The sequence below is a fragment of the Sycon ciliatum genome, chromosome 2 (genome assembly GCF_964019385.1).
Source record: "Sycon ciliatum chromosome 2, ocSycCili1.1, whole genome shotgun sequence".
NCBI classification, from domain to species: Eukaryota; Metazoa; Porifera; class Calcarea; order Leucosolenida; family Sycettidae; genus Sycon; species Sycon ciliatum.
Genome location: NC_088644.1, coordinates 44,079,291 through 44,096,917, shown reverse-complemented (window position 1 = coordinate 44,096,917; position 17,627 = coordinate 44,079,291). Strand labels below are relative to the sequence as shown.

Here is a 17,627-nt window from a genome sequence, read left to right as displayed (position 1 = left end):
CTTTGCGATCGAGTTTTTGCTTTGTTTGTCTTCTCCACTCCTAATCCTATCCATGATCATGATGTTCATTGTTTGAGCAGATATTATTGATACAAGTTTGTGATTGAAAATAGTTCGGACACATTGTGTGCAGAGGCTGCTTGCATTAGTTCCAACTAGTTATTCAATACGTTCAGCTGACTTCCACCCTGTCCACGGACTGGATGTGCGCGGAAGATTTTCTTATCTCCCAAAGCAATTTGAAAATGAGTTTGCTATGAGTGCTGCCTGCTTTGTGCAATTAGTAGTGTTTGCGAATTCTACATTTACGGAAGTCCCACGATGTTTGCGGTGAATGCATTATTGCCGCGACTGTGCTGCTGCTTTTTTGAGGATGATGCAGATGATGGAATTCCCCTTTCCAATATGCAGCCCGTCATTCTGGATAGCTCCAAAGTTGGTACGTAGTTTTTTCTTCTCATGAAAATGATTAAATTTGAATTGATAAATCCGAAACTTTGACCTATCTGACTTCTCAGTCTAACCATAGCCACTGGCGCTGAATGTGTATTGAATAAATTACATGTCTTCTTTAGCACAAAGCTTACACGTCCGTCTGTCAACAACAGCTTGTAGGTGTCCGGCTATGGCCTGACCAACCGGACCGGTTGTGCCGGGCCTGGGTACAGTGTAAGCAAGAGTGCATCTCCCTGCTGCTTGGAGTGAACATCTCTGGTGCATTCTTCGATAGGTAGAATTTGCGAGCTACGCAATGACATTGGGTGTTTGTGCGAAGCTCTACTGCTGCTTGCGACCTTAGAACGTGCATAACGTATGATGTACGCGAAGAAGAGACAAATGCGGCTGCAGTCCGCTAATGCCGCCACTCTAGCTCGCATCAGTACAATCATGTACTTGTACATGCATTGCAGGCCCGACGGAACCGGTCCGCTTGGTCAGGCCATGGTCAGACCAACTTGTTGACCACCAACGTGTGTTTACTGCTAAGGCCACCCTTTCTTTTTTCGTTGTTTAACGTCCGCGCCCGCGTACCTTTTTGCCTCCGACCGGAAAAAACAAGAAAGTAGTAGCACCAATAATATGCGAAGTTGTAAATACATGATTGTGTAGTTTCACAGTGTGCTGATCATGACCTTAAACTTATAATCTTGCCTCCCGGGCATGCCTTTGTCTTGTGTTCTTTTTCTTTTTTTGTTGGCTTTTAAATATCGTACGGTGTGTGTCCTAGTAAAAATCCAGATGTAATGAATTCATGACATGCTAACTCCATGCTATGTACCTGTTTTGTTGGATTCATCAGGCATGTGCTCCAATGTACCATCAAAGAGTGTTGTTCTATGCCTGCAAGTGCCGTTAGACCCAGATATATTGTATATATCACATGCTTTACTGGTCAAAATGTTTGATTGGGGTTTCCAGTTTTTGGAATGGGCTTTTGTTTTTTTTCCGCCCTCCCGCGTACCTTTTCGCGAAAAAAAGGACGTTAAACAATGAATTAACAAAGGGTGGCGTAAGGAGGGTATGTGCAAAGTTGTAAACCCTCCATATCATACACAAAGTATGGCTGGAACAATCAAAATCTGCTTCCGCCGGTCCTGCGTTGTAGACTTGGCCGCAGGCACCCATTCATTGATGAGAGAACTTAGTCCCCTTGTAATCATCGATCATCTGTCTCACACGTTAGTCCTTCTGTTTGTACATGCTCGCCCTGCAATGAGGTGAATAACACCAACAGACTGGGTACTAGTAGCAGGCTAATGCTATGTTACAGCAGGGGCTGTGTTAACCATCAGTGCAAAAGCCTGGGTTTTGTGTGCACATATGTACAAGAACATGATTGTACACAGTAGAATAGTGGAGCAGGGTCAGCTCCCTGCAGCATACATGCAAGTACTTGAAGTAAAATAGAAACCTAATTTGAAAAGATTCCTAGCTATCACATCCAGAATAAGTTCGGCTTTTATTAATGTGACATTGCGTTATATTTTATACTTGTAGGAACCGTGAAGAAAAGGGGGTTTGTCAACTGACAACCGCGTTGCTATTCACGATCTGCGCATGCGATGCGTTAAAAATTCTTTATTGTGATGTTGACAAAATTATTGACGGTTCGGGTCAGTCACCCATCGTTCTGTTTTCTTCATAATGCAGTTGCGTGATGTCCACAACTTTCTTAGTTGTAGGGAAAGTCTCCGGAAATTGACCGTCAGGGTACCCCGTATGTTTTACATGCTTGTTAATATAAAGCATATCAATGATCTTGTTTCCACTGTGCCTGCATACCGTGCTCTGTGTGTTCTTTTTCATGTAGGACTTGAATGTGTAATATTAAAGGGAGGACGACGGCTGTGTGGTGCTGGCGCTGCACTGGCCAATGCTCCTCTCGTGCAGAACAAAAGCTATTTTGAGGTCAAGATCCAAACAACAGGTACGAGTACCATCACCACCCCCCCCCCCCCCCCCCATCTTATGGTCTACTAAGTATCCCTGTGGAGGGCTAACAAGAGTGATATGCAACAACCATCAGGTTTTCATCTGCCCCACACTGTAGCAACTCGTGCATGAAATTGCAGGTTTTATTTCGAAATGTTGGATTGAGTGGAAGTTTGTTCGGAATATGATATGAAGAGAATGTTGGATTGTGTAGAAATGACTTGCTTTACCGCTAGCGGATAGCAATGCTTTATTTACTCTGTGCTCTTCTTTTTGTGCAGGTACATGGGGAGTGGGTCTTGCGACACAAAAGTGTCATCTGGACAGGGTGCCACTTGGTGGAGATATGAGTAGCTGGGTGCTGCGGAGTGATGGTAATGTCTGCCATGATGGTGAGGTCATCTACACAACTTCTCCCAAGCCTGATGAAGGAGATGTAGTGGTAAGCCTGAGTGATGTTCTTGGTTGTGCCTCACTCTGTGTGTGTGTGTGTGTGTGTGTGTGTGTGTGTGTGTGTGTGTGTGTGTGTGTGTGTGTCTCTCTCTCTCTCTCTCTCTCTCTCTCTCTCTCTCTCTCTCTCTCTCTCTCTCTCTCTCTATCTCTCTCTCTCTCTCTTTCTCTATCTATCTATCTCTCACTCTCTCTCTCTCTCTCTCTCTCTCTCTCTCTCTCTCTCTCTCTCTCTCTCTCTCTCTCTCTCTCTCTCTCTCTCTCTCTCTCTCTGTGTGTGTGTGTGTGTGTGTGTGTCTCTCTCTCTCTGTCTGTCTGTCTCTCTCTCTTTCTCTTTCTCTCTCTCTCTCTCTCTCTCTCTCTCTCTCTCTCTCTCTCTCTCTCTCTCTCTCTCTCTCTCTCTCTCTCTCTCTCTCTCTCTCTCTCTCTCTCTCTCTCTTGCCAAGTTCACCCACTATGGTATTGGTTGTCTTATTGCGGGATATACTAATAGCCATGTTGTCACCGTTGTGCGCTCGAAATGAAACATGGTGCTTTCCATTCAGTATGGCTTTCTGATTTGACTGTGAATATTCATGTTTATTTTGTGCTGTTCAGAGTTGTACGTATGACCACATTGAGCTGAATTTCTTCCTGAATGGCAAGTCTTTACAGTGCCCTGTCAGTGGGGTACGAGGCCGTGTCTTTCCAGTGTTTTACGGTACGTTTTGCGCAAGTAATTTATGAACTCTGGTACAAACTGAAGATTTGTTGATGGGATTTCGCTTTCATTACTACGGAGGCTGAAACTCAGTCTAACTGAGTCTCAAGCGAACCGTATTTTTTTGCTTTCTTCGCCGCACTTGAGTGGAATCTGAGTATTGGACGTCGTCACCCATGTGCCTGCATTTAGCATCCCTGACCACCACCCCCTTCCCAGTACTGCAGTACATGTACATGATCGTTTCAACCACTTTTGAACGTACTTCTGGGTGTACAGTCATGCTCAATGAAACCAGGTTCATGAATAAGTCAGCATGCTGCGCCCGCACAGACTAGTGTTCGCAGGTCTGAGCATGCACAACCCGCGCACAGTCCAATGTTTGCAAGTCTGTGGCTGCACAGTGGACAATGTCTGGATTTCATTGAGCAGCACTGTACAAGCACTTCTTCAGTGTATATCTCGCGTTTTCCATCTGCTAACTTGGAAAATTATACTTTATGCTCTGTAAACACGTCTGCTCTATAGCATACTTTGAAGTACATGTACGAGGAATGAGTATGTTGTGTGTCAGCTTCCTCCTCTCCTACCCTCCTCTACTTCTGAACTGCATGCCTCTGCTCTCTTTGTCTATGCTTACGAAAAGCTTGCAAACCTGGTGCAAGTGCTCAAATGATCAACTGATTGGTTTTTGATCCTGCGGTGTGTTCTTTTATTCGCTTTGCAGTTGGTGATGGTGCCATCCTCGACGTAGCCTTCAAGGATTTTTCCTTCCCGGCCCCGGATACATTTGATGAGATCATGTTTGAGCAGAATATCCTCTAGATACTTACACTGTGCTAGCTAGTCACCACCATCTGTATTATCATCATAGCTGAATTCCTGTACCCGTGTCTGCCATAGAGAATCCGGTACCCAGCAGTGCACGGCAGTGTCTTTCCTTTAGGGTGAGCGTTAAGCTCATAGCACATAGACTTACTTCAAGCAACGTCTTGTCAAGTTTCTTCATCATGTCGGTCGTGGCTCTGTCATGGCTGTGTGATGGTGCCACACTGTGGGCTGTTGTTCAGTCTTTGCCACACTGAGCATACTCCCACTCATAGTGTGCACTGTGTTGTCGCTGCATGCTGCAACTACGGTGTAGACCTCTTGTTCTCAATTCTCTCAGAAATGACCTCATGAAGATGTATTTGTGTTGTAACTGTGCTTTTCAACGAATGCTGGTCATTGTTTTTGGTGCTCCCTGAACTCACGTTATCTAGTTTAGTTTCTATGGTTACCGTTCCGGCCCGGCATTGGTCCTATACGTGCAGTCTCTCTCTCTCTCTAGTCTTGTTGTAGTAGTAGTATTTTCACCAGGGAGTCGTAAAAAAAGTTTTTTCGACTCTCTGATTGTCACTGTATGTGCTATTTATGCTAGTAACTCACAAATCCTACTTCCTGCCGGTGTTTCTGTGTACTGTCCTGCTATCGTACAATGCAGGCGTTGCGTTCCTCACCCTCAACCCCCCCCCCCCCCCCCCACTCGTTCTGTTGAACCTTTTTTCCTTCATTTTACTGAATACCTCAGAACCATCAGATCAGATGCTGTTATCCACATAGTTTCCAGTATACACTATTCAGTTATTGTAGCAATCTAATTACTGTGTGCTTCTAAGTACAACACCGAATGTTCCCTGTTCTATGACAGATCGTATCTGTCCATGTTATGAGTGTCAGCAAGAGCACATGACCCCAAGCAGATAGCGCTAGCCCTCATACTGATTCATAGGAGTCATGTACTCTTGGTGTGGCGCGGCATGCATGGAATGTAGCCGTGTGTGTGTGTTTGACACACACTATCGCGGATGAAGCAAACTTCGCAATCGGGGAATCGTGAAGACTCCCTTATTGGTAGTTATGATGCTCGACGTGTTTGCCCAATCCACTTTGCTCCCATACTCACGGTGTCGCTTTCTTTCTTCTATTCCTCCATCTGAGATTCTCTCCAACATCACCTCCTTCAAATAATGTTATGCCTTATGGTCTACATCGAGGAGTACGGTACTAAAAAGTAAAAACCATTTGTCTACCTGTTGGCTCCTGTTCGTTATCCTGAATCTTCTTCCAGATTTGGCAGAGTCTACCGACCTCATGCATACGACCGTCCCTACAAGGCCCTGCGCTGCATGCAAGCTTGATTTCAAACTAAACTTTGGAAATGACGTGGGCCATGGGCCACATGTAGAGCGCGTGCACGCTTTCGATTGTTTTGTTTTGATTGATTTGAAATTATCGAGTCCTGATGAAGGTGAAATAGACACCACATGGGGTAATGGTTTCTCCTAGGTCAGATCCTTTCATTTACCATTATTTTATTTGAATGTTATTCACAATCAGCTCAGGGCCGGTCTGAAAGAATTTATACTGGAGTGTTTCTCTGGCTGCACAAGTACTTCTGCTTGCAAGATCAAGAGCCATCTGTAAAAATGAAGTTTTTGAGCATCATCAATTCTCATAGTTCGGACAGATCATAACGAACATGCGTTACGTTTCTTTCGTGAATCGGCTGGAGCTGAAAGTTCCCGGTAATGTTTTGGCTCAAGCTCTTTGCCTCGGTGATGTTGACAATGACGGGGTGAGTTGGCAGTGTTCAAATGAAACTCATTCAATCAACAAACAACATGATGACCTAGCTTCATGCTTTGAAGTGGATTGATACAGCCAGGCCAATGGCTCCCATGAATCTGTGTATCTGCATGGGGGCAAGGGTTGTGTATGTGTTCAGGGAAAATTGCAGTTTTGGGACAAGCGGAGTAGTTGTGACTGATACAATACTAAACATACAGCCATGTGTTATGACGCAAATAATGGGTCGAATGGTCTTTGTCCGAGGAAGCTGATATGCTTCCTTTGTCCATATTCCCAAGCGAAAGCATGCACTTCGCCGAAACTGGGCGAATGCACCCTACTAGATAGGGATTAGTGTGGAAAAGTTCGCTGGCATCACGGTAATCATCTAGTTTAGGGTCCCAAATTATTTCGCACTTTCCCAGTGTTCGGTGTACTTTCTGTGTACGTGAGAGCGTGTCAACCCCAGTAATTTGCAAATCAAGATCAAAAACACAGTAGCTGTTGATATGGACTTTTTTTAATCAGAACCGATCAGACAGGGTACTGCTGATGAATGCTGCGGAGCAGGGAGCCGAAGGTGTTTTGTTCCTCTCGAACTCTTTGCCTCCACACGAACTCCCAGAGGTAGGTTGGAAACAACTCGCGAGACGTGCCGAAGTTGCGTTTGAGATGGCGCTTCGCACGCATCCACATATTCTCGACATTGTTGGTATGGATGCTTCGATCATCCGGATCAACAAAGTGGTCGTCATGTACGATTACATCGTGGAGGTATATCCCGTCGCCTCTGATCGGCTCCCTCCTCTGCAGCATTCATCAGCAGTACACTGTCTGATCGGTTCTGATTAAAAAGTCCATATCAACAGCTACTGTATTTTTGATCTTGATTTGCAAATTACGGGGGTTGACACGCTCTCACGTACACAGAAAGTACACCGAACACTGGGAAAGTGCGAAATAATTTGGGACCCTAAACTAGATGATTACCGGCATCACTTCGTTCTTAGCGTACTTCCGCACATATAACCGCATGTGCTTATGTCTGGACATAAGCACCCCCCCCCCCCCCCCAATTAGAAGCGCATGCGCTTATATGTGAACACTATTGGTGAAACACCCGGGAGTTGAATATACCCGGTACTGCTAAGCATTGGGATAACACCGTTGTTTAGGACACTGACAAACCTTTATTGCACTTATAAGCGTATGGGCTTCTAGTACCCGAACATGTTCGCACAGCAAAATGTCTTTTTGTAGCAATTTTTCACTTATAAGCCCATGCGCTTATATGTGGGGAAGTACGGTATAGAAGCACGGACGACGCTGAAACTCCCAGAACATGTAGTCTTCTGAACGTGGAGTCGCATGGTCGTTCGATTGGGAATACGTATACAGTTGACTCCTGATATAATGAACACCAATGTGCAGGAGAATTTGTTCTTTATAACCAAAGTTATTTATAACAGAAATACATACATACCATGCAAATGCACGTCATGCCTGGCTGACATGCGGTTCGTGACTGCATGAGTGCACTTGGTTTACATGCTCCCCAACAACAACAACAACATAATAATAATAATAATAATAATAATAATAATAATAATACAATCATATACAGGCATATAGCTCATACTTCAAGTATGAAAAAATCAAATGAGGGTCATGCATCTGTCGACAACATGGAGTCAGTGCGTTCTGTCTGAGGCAAGTTGCTCCGCTTCCAAGATGGCACTTTTCCAGCAGTAATGTACGTTGTACTGTGCTTATTTGTGCTGTTATCTCTTTGCATTATGTCATGTGTGCACCAGTTGAACGAACTAGCTGTTGGAAATGTCAGTGGATCACTGTTCATCTTCAAAGGCATCACATCTCGTCATCCGCTTTGCATAGCCGAGGGTCTTGGCTTGGTACGACAATTAGTAGGGTGTGTTGAGAGAAAGCAGTTCAAGGTTCTAACCGGAAACATGTAGTATGCAATGTTTCCATAGCTTAGCTGGCTGAAGGATATCACTTGTTAACCTTCAGTCAGTTTTGTTAATGTTATACCTGTCAGTAGGAAAGTTAAGGAGAAACACGCAAATGAAGTCGCCTGGTTATTGCATTGTGCAAGAAACTCTGAGTTGCAACACACTCTGTAGGCCTACGTTGTCAACACACTCTGTAGGCCTACGTTGTCAACACACTCTGTAGGCCTACGTTGTGCCTTTTTGTGTGTAATAGTGCTGCTCCGCATTATTGTGTTGAGCCCTCTCCGCTGGTTAAAGGGAAATTTCCTCTTTGAATAAGTAAGAAACGAATATCTAGACAACTCAAGTATGTCTAGCTAACGTGTGTTTAGCAGTCCCTATCTGGAAGCCTGCAAATGACTGATCTCGTGATCTGTGATGAGGCGATTCGTTATATTGATGATACTTTGTTTACAAGGCAGAACAACAGAGACCAAAAGTCTCTCTCATAACTCCGAGTTTCGTGTTCAAAATACACTGATCAGACGATAAACAAAATAATGCTATTCGCTAGTTATATAGGGTAATTGTAATGTAGGCTAAGGGCATGTTCGATTGTACGAATCCATGAGCCCTGAATCCGGATTCGCCAAATTTGGACCTGTTTGTTTGTACGAATCTGGATCTCGGGCGCACGGATCCGGATCCGACCAACCCACCCCCAAAAGGCAGATTCAACGGATTCATCAGATTCGTTTTCGCTCTGCTCCCCAAAATTGGTAAAACTCATTGTTTTCTTGACCGCAAAGGCGGGTAAAGTTGGGCTTCTCCACGTGTGGGGCCATTTCACCATGTGCGAGGCCCTTTTTTATTTTTCTGAGCTTGTCGTCGAGAGTTATTTTTCAGTTGTTCTTGTCAGAAGCAGTAATGTCGTCCAGCAGTAGCGTCTCCAACGGAAGTGAAAGGAAGACACTGTTCCTTTGGAACCGTGCTCTCACCTTCCTGTTGATAGAGGCCCGGTGGAGTTGGGACGAACAGTTCAACAACGTAAATTTCAAGAAAAAAAGTCTCTGGCAGAAGATCTCCGCCGAGCTTGCAGAAGAAATGAAGGATGAACCCGTGTTGCCTTCAGCTGACCAGTGTAAAAATCTCATGAAGAGATATAAAGAATACGTGGACGCACAGAACAAGACGGGGGCAGAGAGGAAGAAGGAGCCCGAGTTCTTTGCAGAGATGAATGAAGCTGTGGGGTGGAAGCCCAATATCAAGCCAAAGTGTGTTTCAGGATCTTGTGACACGCATTCCAACACATGGTGAGTCATTGATATTTTTGGTCACTGTTGAATGCGGATCAGTGTCATGACAAATTTTGCTATCTTGTGAATGTTGTAGAGAATGAAAACTAGCATGTGTAACTATCATAACATGTACTTGCTCTCCGCCTTACCCCACTGTCCGCTTCTTATGCGATTGTACCTGGTACATCGTTTTCTGTTGTGAATGTTGTAGATAATGAAAACAAGCATGTGGAAATATTATATGATGTATTTGCTTTCCGCCCTTACCGCACTGCCCGCTTCTTAAACATGTACCATTGTACCTTGTTCTTGCACTTTATTTACAGACGCACCTGACACTGGCAGTAGTGATTCCCAGCAAGAGCAACCTGCAATCAGTGATGCTTCACAACCACAACCTGCCACTGCTGCTGCACAACCACAACCTACCAGTGCACATGCAAGTACTCCTGCTGCTGCTGCTGCTGCTGCTGCTGCTGCTGCTGCTGTTTGCAGTCCGGAACAAGCAGGAGCAAGGAAGAAGAGGAGGAGAAGCGCAGGAGCATCCAATTCAAGCAGCCACACAACAGGTGCTCTTCAGTGGATGAAGGAGCAAGAGGAAGAAGACAGGAAGATTACGGGCCAGCGACACATAGAGCAAATGGCTTCACTTGCAGGTCTTACTGCTGCCGTTAACCGGCTTGCAGACTCATAGCCGATTCATTTTCAGTACTTGATATCATTATGTACTTGACTCAGGCCATAATAATTATTCAATGTGTTGCAGGCCCGGCGGAAGCAATTGTTGATTGGTCCGGCCAAGTTTTTTTCGCCAGCACATCACTTGCGCACGTGTGACACAACATAACGTCTCTTTGCTCATCGTAGGTCAACCAAGACCATGTCTTGAAATATGACGCCTGACAAGAGCGCTTCACCACTGTCTTTTTCCCAAATTCCCGCCGAGGAAACGCGAAGGAAGTGGTTGGGTGGACTGGCACTTCTGGCACAGATATTCGCTGGAAGAAGCCATAGCCGCTAATGCACTGCAGCTAAGCTGACCGAACAGCGAGAAAAAATTGAAAAACTACTTCGTTCAGTAAAAGAATCTGAAGCACTCGACGAAAAACCCTCAAGACTACAAAAATATATTTTAATTGTAGAATCCATCATGGCACGTGCTTTCACTTCAGGTCGCGCGTCTCGCGCCACATGCACAGGCCCACGGCCCACAGCACAGGCCACAGCTAGCTAGCTAGCTAGCCCTCAAGCGCGCACGCGTGCACGGCAAGATCAGTACAGAGCCAGATCGCAACCTCGCAAGTACCATGAGTACGCGTACATGCAATCGATGATCACAACATAAAGTTAACTTATAACCAGGGAGTCGTATGCTTATAACGTTATACGTTACTGCGTCGTAAAAAAATCGTCGGTGGCCGAAAAGTTGGTCCGGCCATGGCCGGACCGACCGGAGCGGCTCCGCCGGCCCTGCGTTGTGGTGCGAAATATTGAAGAGAATAATCACACATGATACCAACGTCTCAGATGGAAATGATGGATTGAAAGAATGGTTGACACTTCAAGGTATATCAAAGCATGAAATAGCGTCACTGCATCAAATCGACAATTCTGTCTCGCTTGTCAATTGCGGGAATATTGGGTTGGAACTAGAGAACAGGGTTGTGAACATTCCCCTCTGGAAGATTGTGGAGGAAATCTTCCACATCTTCCTTCTCCATAATGGCAATGTTGTGAAGAACGCATGCTGCTACGATGATGTGAGTAGCATTCTCCACATGGGTCACGTTAACATCCTTTAGCTGCCTCCATCTGCCCTTCAACAAGGCAAACACTCTCTCAATACACATACGCGTGGACGAGTGCTTGAAATTGTAGTTCACTTGCTGGGCAGTTAGCTGACCATTGTCACGGAATGGTGTCATCAGCCATGACAACAACGGGTACGCAGAGTCGCCAACCATGAACGAACCACTTGGAAAGAATCTCTCCAGATCTTGCGTAGCAAGCTCTTTCAAAGGGCTAATGTCGAATACACAAGCATCGTGTACAGACCCTGGCCATCCACAAAATGCATCAATAAACAAAAGGTTCATATCGCATACTGCCTGGAGGTTGATTGAATAAAAAATGTTCCTGTTCAGGTATGCATCAGCTGCTTCAGTGGGTCTCTTGATCATGATGTGACATCCGTCGATAGCTCCCGTCACACCATGGATGTGGTGTTGTCTGTGGAAATCTGCCTGAACGTCCCTGGCGCCCTCCCTGTCCTTGAGGCCAGCAAATAATGAGTGGTGCCATATCTTGGAGGGCAAAGCGAATGCGTCGAACGCTGTGCCACACGGTGGATGTGGACATACCCCCTTGTCAGATACTTCTCTGATCGTGCTTCTGTGGATGTGGACATACCCCCTTGTCAGATACTTCTCTGATCGTGCTTCTGGACTCTAACCACCACAGAGTTACGAGAAGCTGCTTCCTTATGGGAATAGGAGGGTGACCACCATGACCAGTTACTTGTAAGTGCTCAGAAAGCTCCAACTTTGCAACAACAACAGCCACTGTTGCAGGGGGAAGTCGAAAGTGATGCCGAAAATCCAATTCTGTTTGTTGAGGAACCACGTCTTCGTAATAACCATTTTGTCGTGGCACAAAAGCTCGTCGATTGAGGGTACCAGCCGTCCACGGAACTCAGCAAAATCAGGATCAATTTCACACAAAATACAGAACTCCTCGATGAAAGTATCCCTAAACTGACTTTCACCATTGAACAAAACGATTGCTGCAGCAACTGCTACAATTGCTACAGCTCTTTTCTTCCGCCTGCGCTGCACAATATCCGTTGTCGGTGAAGGGCAAAGGATCAAACGGGAGAAGAAAAAACCCATGTCAAATTGTCAATGCTCTCAAACGACTGCTGAGAAAACACTTCGTTGTGAAAAGAATCTTTGGATACTCGCTCTGGACATACAATTATGTACAACAGTACGTGGTACGATTTGTACTTTCTTGTTTGAGTACGACTCTCTGGGTACGACTGCCCTTGGCAACGGAAGTTATGGATGCGCCATGTTGTTCGCCATGCCAACCCCGTCCTTGTGAGGCTACGCGGATCTGAAATCAGTTTGAACTGTTCGATTGGATCCGTACGATCGAAGTGATCTGGTCTGCGGGGATCGGGATCCAGTTTCGACAATCGAATGCAGCCTAAGGCAGTGCTACAACCACGAAACTTTGTTCATGTACACTCTAACGAGTTCAATTGTTGTGTTGTGTTTTGTTTTGGCTGTGTACTTGGACAGATAACGTGCATTGGTGTTGGTGATGTGTTTTCCCGGCAACAGGTATGATCATGTACATGTATACACTCATAAGTTATGACTCAGTGCCCAGTGCGCAGTGCCATTGTTGATATGCCCAGTTTTTGAACCTCATTGTCATCACTACTACCTTCCACGATGGGTCATATGCAGTCCAAGAGAACTGGCTCTATAGAAGAGTGCTTGCAATCACTGAAGAGAGGTTCATCAGAGACAAAAGATCACTTGGAAGAAGGACACTCCTCAGGTTCTTCAACAACAGCTTTTTGAAAGTTGAAACCTGAAGTATGTCCTCCCTCCAAGTGTTAATCACTGAAGAGGTTTAATATGTGGTTGTGTAATCATTTGATGTGTTTTGTATGGAGTGGCATCGCAACCATTGGTTTGCTGCTCCGTATATAGCACATGCGGTGATGTCATTCCTGTGACCTCTGCATCTGTTCCCTTGCCAGTCCTTTTATAGAGTTGGTTAGGTTTAGGAAGTAGTGCTTGCATGATGAATAGAGCTGGGATTTGTAACCATGCCCTGTGATGGCTTTCCCTGTGTGCTGGTGTGATAGGAGCTGACACTTGTGGGCCGTTGTGGCTGTGTCTTGGGATGGGGTTTCCCGTGTGCGTGTGTGTGTGTGTGTGTGTGTGCGTGTGCGTGTGTGTGTGTGCGTGTGTGTGTGTGTGTGTGTGTTATGAGTAGAACCATTTGCTTTGTGTCAACGCTGAAGGACAACTGTATGGATTTGACATCACGGTACGTTGCTCTTATGTACAAAACTTTCGCTAGAGATTGATTTTTTTGCTATTTTCGCTCCCCTCACAAATTCGCGAATTTAAATCACAATGAGCTGCTTTTTGCACTGATAGTGAACAATACACAGTCCAACTGAATACTTAATCTGCGGACAGAACAGTTTTCTCCTTTGTTAACTAGTCAGCGCAGCCCAGAGAACATGAGGCCAAGCCTGATAGCAATGAAAAAATCCAAAGCCATCAAGCTAATCAACTGAATAGATAAAATCGTAAAAAGTTCTCAATGTGCCCCAGTGTTCTTGAAACCACAACAAAATAGCAAACAGTTTCTTGGTTTACAGTAATTAATTCATGCTTCCACGTCTGTGAGACTTATCCTTATTATGGAGTGTTCAATGGAAAGTTCTGGTTCATCTTTAAGAAGACTATTTTGTTGTTGGTGTACAGGATGTGAAGAGGAGTTCATCTGTTGCACGCATACAGCCTGTCTTCAAGCAGCGCCTGCCACCGAATACGCGCACTCTCCTCCTGGCTAATCTAGGTACATCTGTGTGTGTGTGTGTGTGTGTGTGTGTGTGTGTGTGTGTGTGTGTGTGTGTGTGTGTGTGTGTGTGTGTATGTATGTGTGTGTGTGTGTGTGTGTGTGTGTGTGTGTGTTGTGTGTGTGTGGTTGGACGTCTTGTTTGTTGTGAACCAAACAAGTGTTCAGCCATGGCTGGTCGTTTGAACCTTGGAGCAACATTGCTGTGGGCTATATGTCCCGTCATGCTTGTTTTCTAGGTACATCTTTAGTGGTTACAGCATGGGTTCAAGTACTGCCTAATACATTGCCCTTTGGGGCACTGTATAACACATTATTTTCGGTTTATCTTTAATTTCAGTGATATCGGTAGAGAAACCAGGCACCATAATTTAGATTTTCCTAAAAGGCACTGGAGTGTGCACAGTATGTGACGGGAATGCTGGTCACCTAACTCTACATTACACCTGAAGCCTGTCAGGTCCCTGGCACCGACATTTTAATACCCCCATGTTACCAAACTAGCTCGTTCACCCCCGTGCAACCACACATCAGCGCAACCTGAACAACCATTATTGGTTACACGAGTAGATTATCATTATGAATTGGGAGAGCAAAATATGAATTACAAGTCGAAGCAAACCTCCATGACCAACCACCTCTAAAGCCAAAAAGATCCGCCGAAAATACAAGCTGGCATGCCTGCATGCATGCACGTACAAAGTCATCATACAAGATGTACAACACTAGCGTATACTACTGATGTACAGAAACACGTGCACAGTCCGCAGCAGACCAAGATTCAAAAGATAACGATTCAAAAGTTCGTCACTACGCAAATAAATTACTTGAACGAAGAGAACATTGATGAAGCGTAATTATTACTAAAACGGAAAGTACTGCGAAACAGTTGTACAGTTCAGAAATACTTCGAAGTACAAAGAGGAATTAGACATTGAATCAACTGAGTAACATGTTGTCAAAACAAACAGTTCTTCGTCTTCACCCAAAATTACATGTTTTACAGTAAATACTTTAACTGGTGTAGACATGTTCTCTACCGTGATGCACACCCTTCGTGGGAGTGTTGTTGGGCTGATTTGAATCACCCAGCGCTCCAACATTCGCATTGCTTGTGCTCCCAGGACACAATCCTCACTTTCAACAAACAATGTCTGCATGCTGTCAAAGATCTGAACACTCATTATAATATATTGTAGTTAGGCTGATCTCAGCATAGAAGCAGCCGTACAAAACCATGTCTCACTGCAGGTTTTGTTTTGATATGTGTTTGTGTTGTTTGTGTTGTTTTGATATGTGTTTGTGCTGTTTGTGTTGTTTGTGTTTGTGCTGTTTGTGTTTGTGAAGGTGAACAAGACCCATGTACCCTTGTGCTTGGTTTTACTGATCGCAATGTTCGTGCATATCGCTGGGCGGATCAAGGCAGGGTATGTTCAGCCATGTTTGTTTTGTTCGATCTCTTCGTTGTTAGTACAAAATCAAAAGAGAAAGAAGTAAAAACAGCTTGAAAGGAAAAGGGGATACTGCACTCCGCAGCCAGTACAAAGGTGGAGAGGTACACATATGAACTCCAGTAGACTCGCGCCTGGCGGGCTAGCTAACTCTGCATGGATACTAGTAGTACTCGTAAGTACATACGGTGTGAATGCATGGGCGTAGAAGAATGAGACAACGGGACCGTACTACAGCATACTAATCTGTGGCACTACATGCGCAGCGATAATGCGTACACAACAATGTTCACTACTGTGCAGGTCACTCTATCTTAGTTCTGTGGGGCTTTCAGCACTGCGACGTGTTCACTGTTACTGATAGACTACTTACCCACCAGTTGCTCTCTCTCTCTCCCTCTCCCTCTCCCTCTTCCTCTCTCTCTCTCTCTCTCTCTCTCTCTCTCTCTCTCTCTCTCTCTCTCTCTCTCTCTCTCTCTCTCTCTCTCTCTCTCTCTCTCTCTCTCTCTCTCTCTCTCGCTCGCTCTCGCTCTCTCTCTCTCTCTCTCTCTCTCTCTCTCTCTCTCTCTCTCTCTCTCTCTCTCTCTCTCTCTCTCTCTCTCTCTCTCTCTCTCTCTCTCTCTCTCTCTCTCTCTCTCGCTCTCGCTCTCTCTCTCTGAATTGATACGCAACGACTTCTTGACTTACTTCGCTGCTGTTAGTAGGAGGAAATCGATTTTTGCGAGAGACACCCTTTCCACATGTCTCTTTCATCCTTGTCCTGCGCAGTATGTTGTCATTGTTGTTGCGACCTCCAATCCGCTACACACAAATACACCTTGGCGTCACCACACGACTTGAGTTCATCCGAATTTTCACCCAGGAGGACACATCCTCAGGGATATATCCTAGGAGGTATCCTCTTTTGAAAGCTTTTCAGTCCAGCAGGGGACTGATCATACACTAATTGTCCATAACAACTTGCATCGAAATGTGAATCAGTTTGTGTGTGGTGTTCTCTTTGGTGTCTACAGTTGCCAACAGACACAACCATTCTTGGCAAATTTGTCCAAGCAGATGCATGGAGCTTCGATGGACAGGTATGTTAAATGGCGTGTCTTCATCCTCACGATTCCTCAGTGCAGTGTTCTTTGAAGTAGTACATTGCTTACCGGCTGGTAGGTCTATGGTTTCATTGTTCATTTTAACCCTTTGTTTGTTGAGAAATCTCCCCTTCTTTTGTGAAGTACTTCAAGTATATTGAATGATTATCAATCATACCAAGAGTACATGAAACCAAGAGTGTGCAGCTTCTGACTTTTCTTTATGTGTGTCTGTCATGGTGAAATTCCTGGGTTACATCATAGTTGGTGCAGATATGCGGCGGAAAGTGGCCTAGCTTGCAACACTGAGCTACAGTTGTGAAGCAGGAGACCTGTTTGAATCTTACTAGTACGCACTACATCAGTAAAATGATGTAATCCAGGAATTTCGCCGAGACAGCAACCGATTCGAGGTGCACTGTGCAAACTTTTGGTTTCATGTACTCATGATCGCTTTTCTATTCTTCTGTTGTTCTTGTCACTATTGTCATGGTTATTATGTTGTTCTTGTCACTGTTGTCATGGTTATTCTGTCATCTGTATCAGGTTGGGTCCTTGTCGGTCACGCATTCATCAGATAATCAGCATCATCTCCTTGTTGTATCACAGCCCGGTGGTTGTTATGTCACACTGGACTGTTCGCACTGGCAGTACAGGCATCGAGCATCTAGGTCAGCAACTCTCTCTCTCTCTCTCTCTCTCTCTCTCTCTCTCTCTCTCTCCTCCACGACAGGAAGAGGTTCCTGAAAGTAGAGCACACACCAAATACAGTGGAACTTACTTAGTACGTACCCAGGGAAAGGGGGGGGGGGGTACGAGGGGGTACATCTTATCCGAGTTCCACTGTACGTGCACCTCTCTCTCTCTCTCTCTCTCTCTCTCTCTCTCTCTCTCTCTCTCTCTCTCTCTCTCTCTCTCTCTCTCTCTCTCTCCTCCTCCACGACAGGAAGAGGTTCCTGAAAGTAGAGCACACACCAAATACAGTGGAACTTACTTAGTACGTACCCAGGGAAAGGGGGGGGGGGGGTACGAGGGGGTACATCTTA

At 45.2% G+C, this 17,627-nt stretch overlaps 2 protein-coding genes across 2 annotated transcripts in view; both read left to right on the top strand.

Moving 5' to 3' along the window:
* The first annotated feature begins 49 nt into the window (after nt 1-49).
* LOC135810251 (SPRY domain-containing protein 7-like) lies at nt 50-5,270 on the top strand. The gene is made up of 5 exons (XM_065323730.1): nt 50-439; nt 2,312-2,428; nt 2,715-2,875; nt 3,481-3,583; nt 4,311-5,270. The coding sequence occupies exons 1-5, from the start codon at nt 322-324 to the stop codon at nt 4,406-4,408; spliced, it is 597 nt and encodes a 198-aa protein (XP_065179802.1). The 5' UTR covers nt 50-321; the 3' UTR covers nt 4,409-5,270.
* Nucleotides 5,271-5,862: 592 nt separating this feature from the next.
* The window catches only part of LOC135810249 (KICSTOR complex protein ITFG2-like), a 44,990-nt gene continuing 33,225 nt past the window's right edge, over nt 5,863-17,627 (top strand). The window contains exons 1-8 of the mRNA XM_065323729.1: nt 5,863-6,200; nt 8,008-8,106; nt 12,746-12,787; nt 13,455-13,508; nt 13,955-14,048; nt 15,396-15,475; nt 16,513-16,578; nt 17,128-17,252. Coding sequence (XP_065179801.1) covers nt 6,105-6,200; nt 8,008-8,106; nt 12,746-12,787; nt 13,455-13,508; nt 13,955-14,048; nt 15,396-15,475; nt 16,513-16,578; nt 17,128-17,252 — 656 coding nt within the window. The 5' untranslated portion in view covers nt 5,863-6,104. The remainder of the gene's footprint in view (nt 6,201-8,007; nt 8,107-12,745; nt 12,788-13,454; nt 13,509-13,954; nt 14,049-15,395; nt 15,476-16,512; nt 16,579-17,127; nt 17,253-17,627) is intronic.

Excerpts from the sequence above, each read along its gene's own strand:
- LOC135810251 (XM_065323730.1), top strand. The coding sequence starts at position 322 with ATGTTTGCGGTGAATGCATTATTGCCGCGACTGTGCTGCTGCTTTTTT. Across the intron at positions 440-2,311 it reads TCTGGATAGCTCCAAAGTTG|GACTTGAATGTGTAATATTA; the intron begins GTACGTAGTTTT and ends TTTTTCATGTAG. Across the intron at positions 2,876-3,480 it reads CTGATGAAGGAGATGTAGTG|AGTTGTACGTATGACCACAT; the intron begins GTAAGCCTGAGT and ends TGTGCTGTTCAG.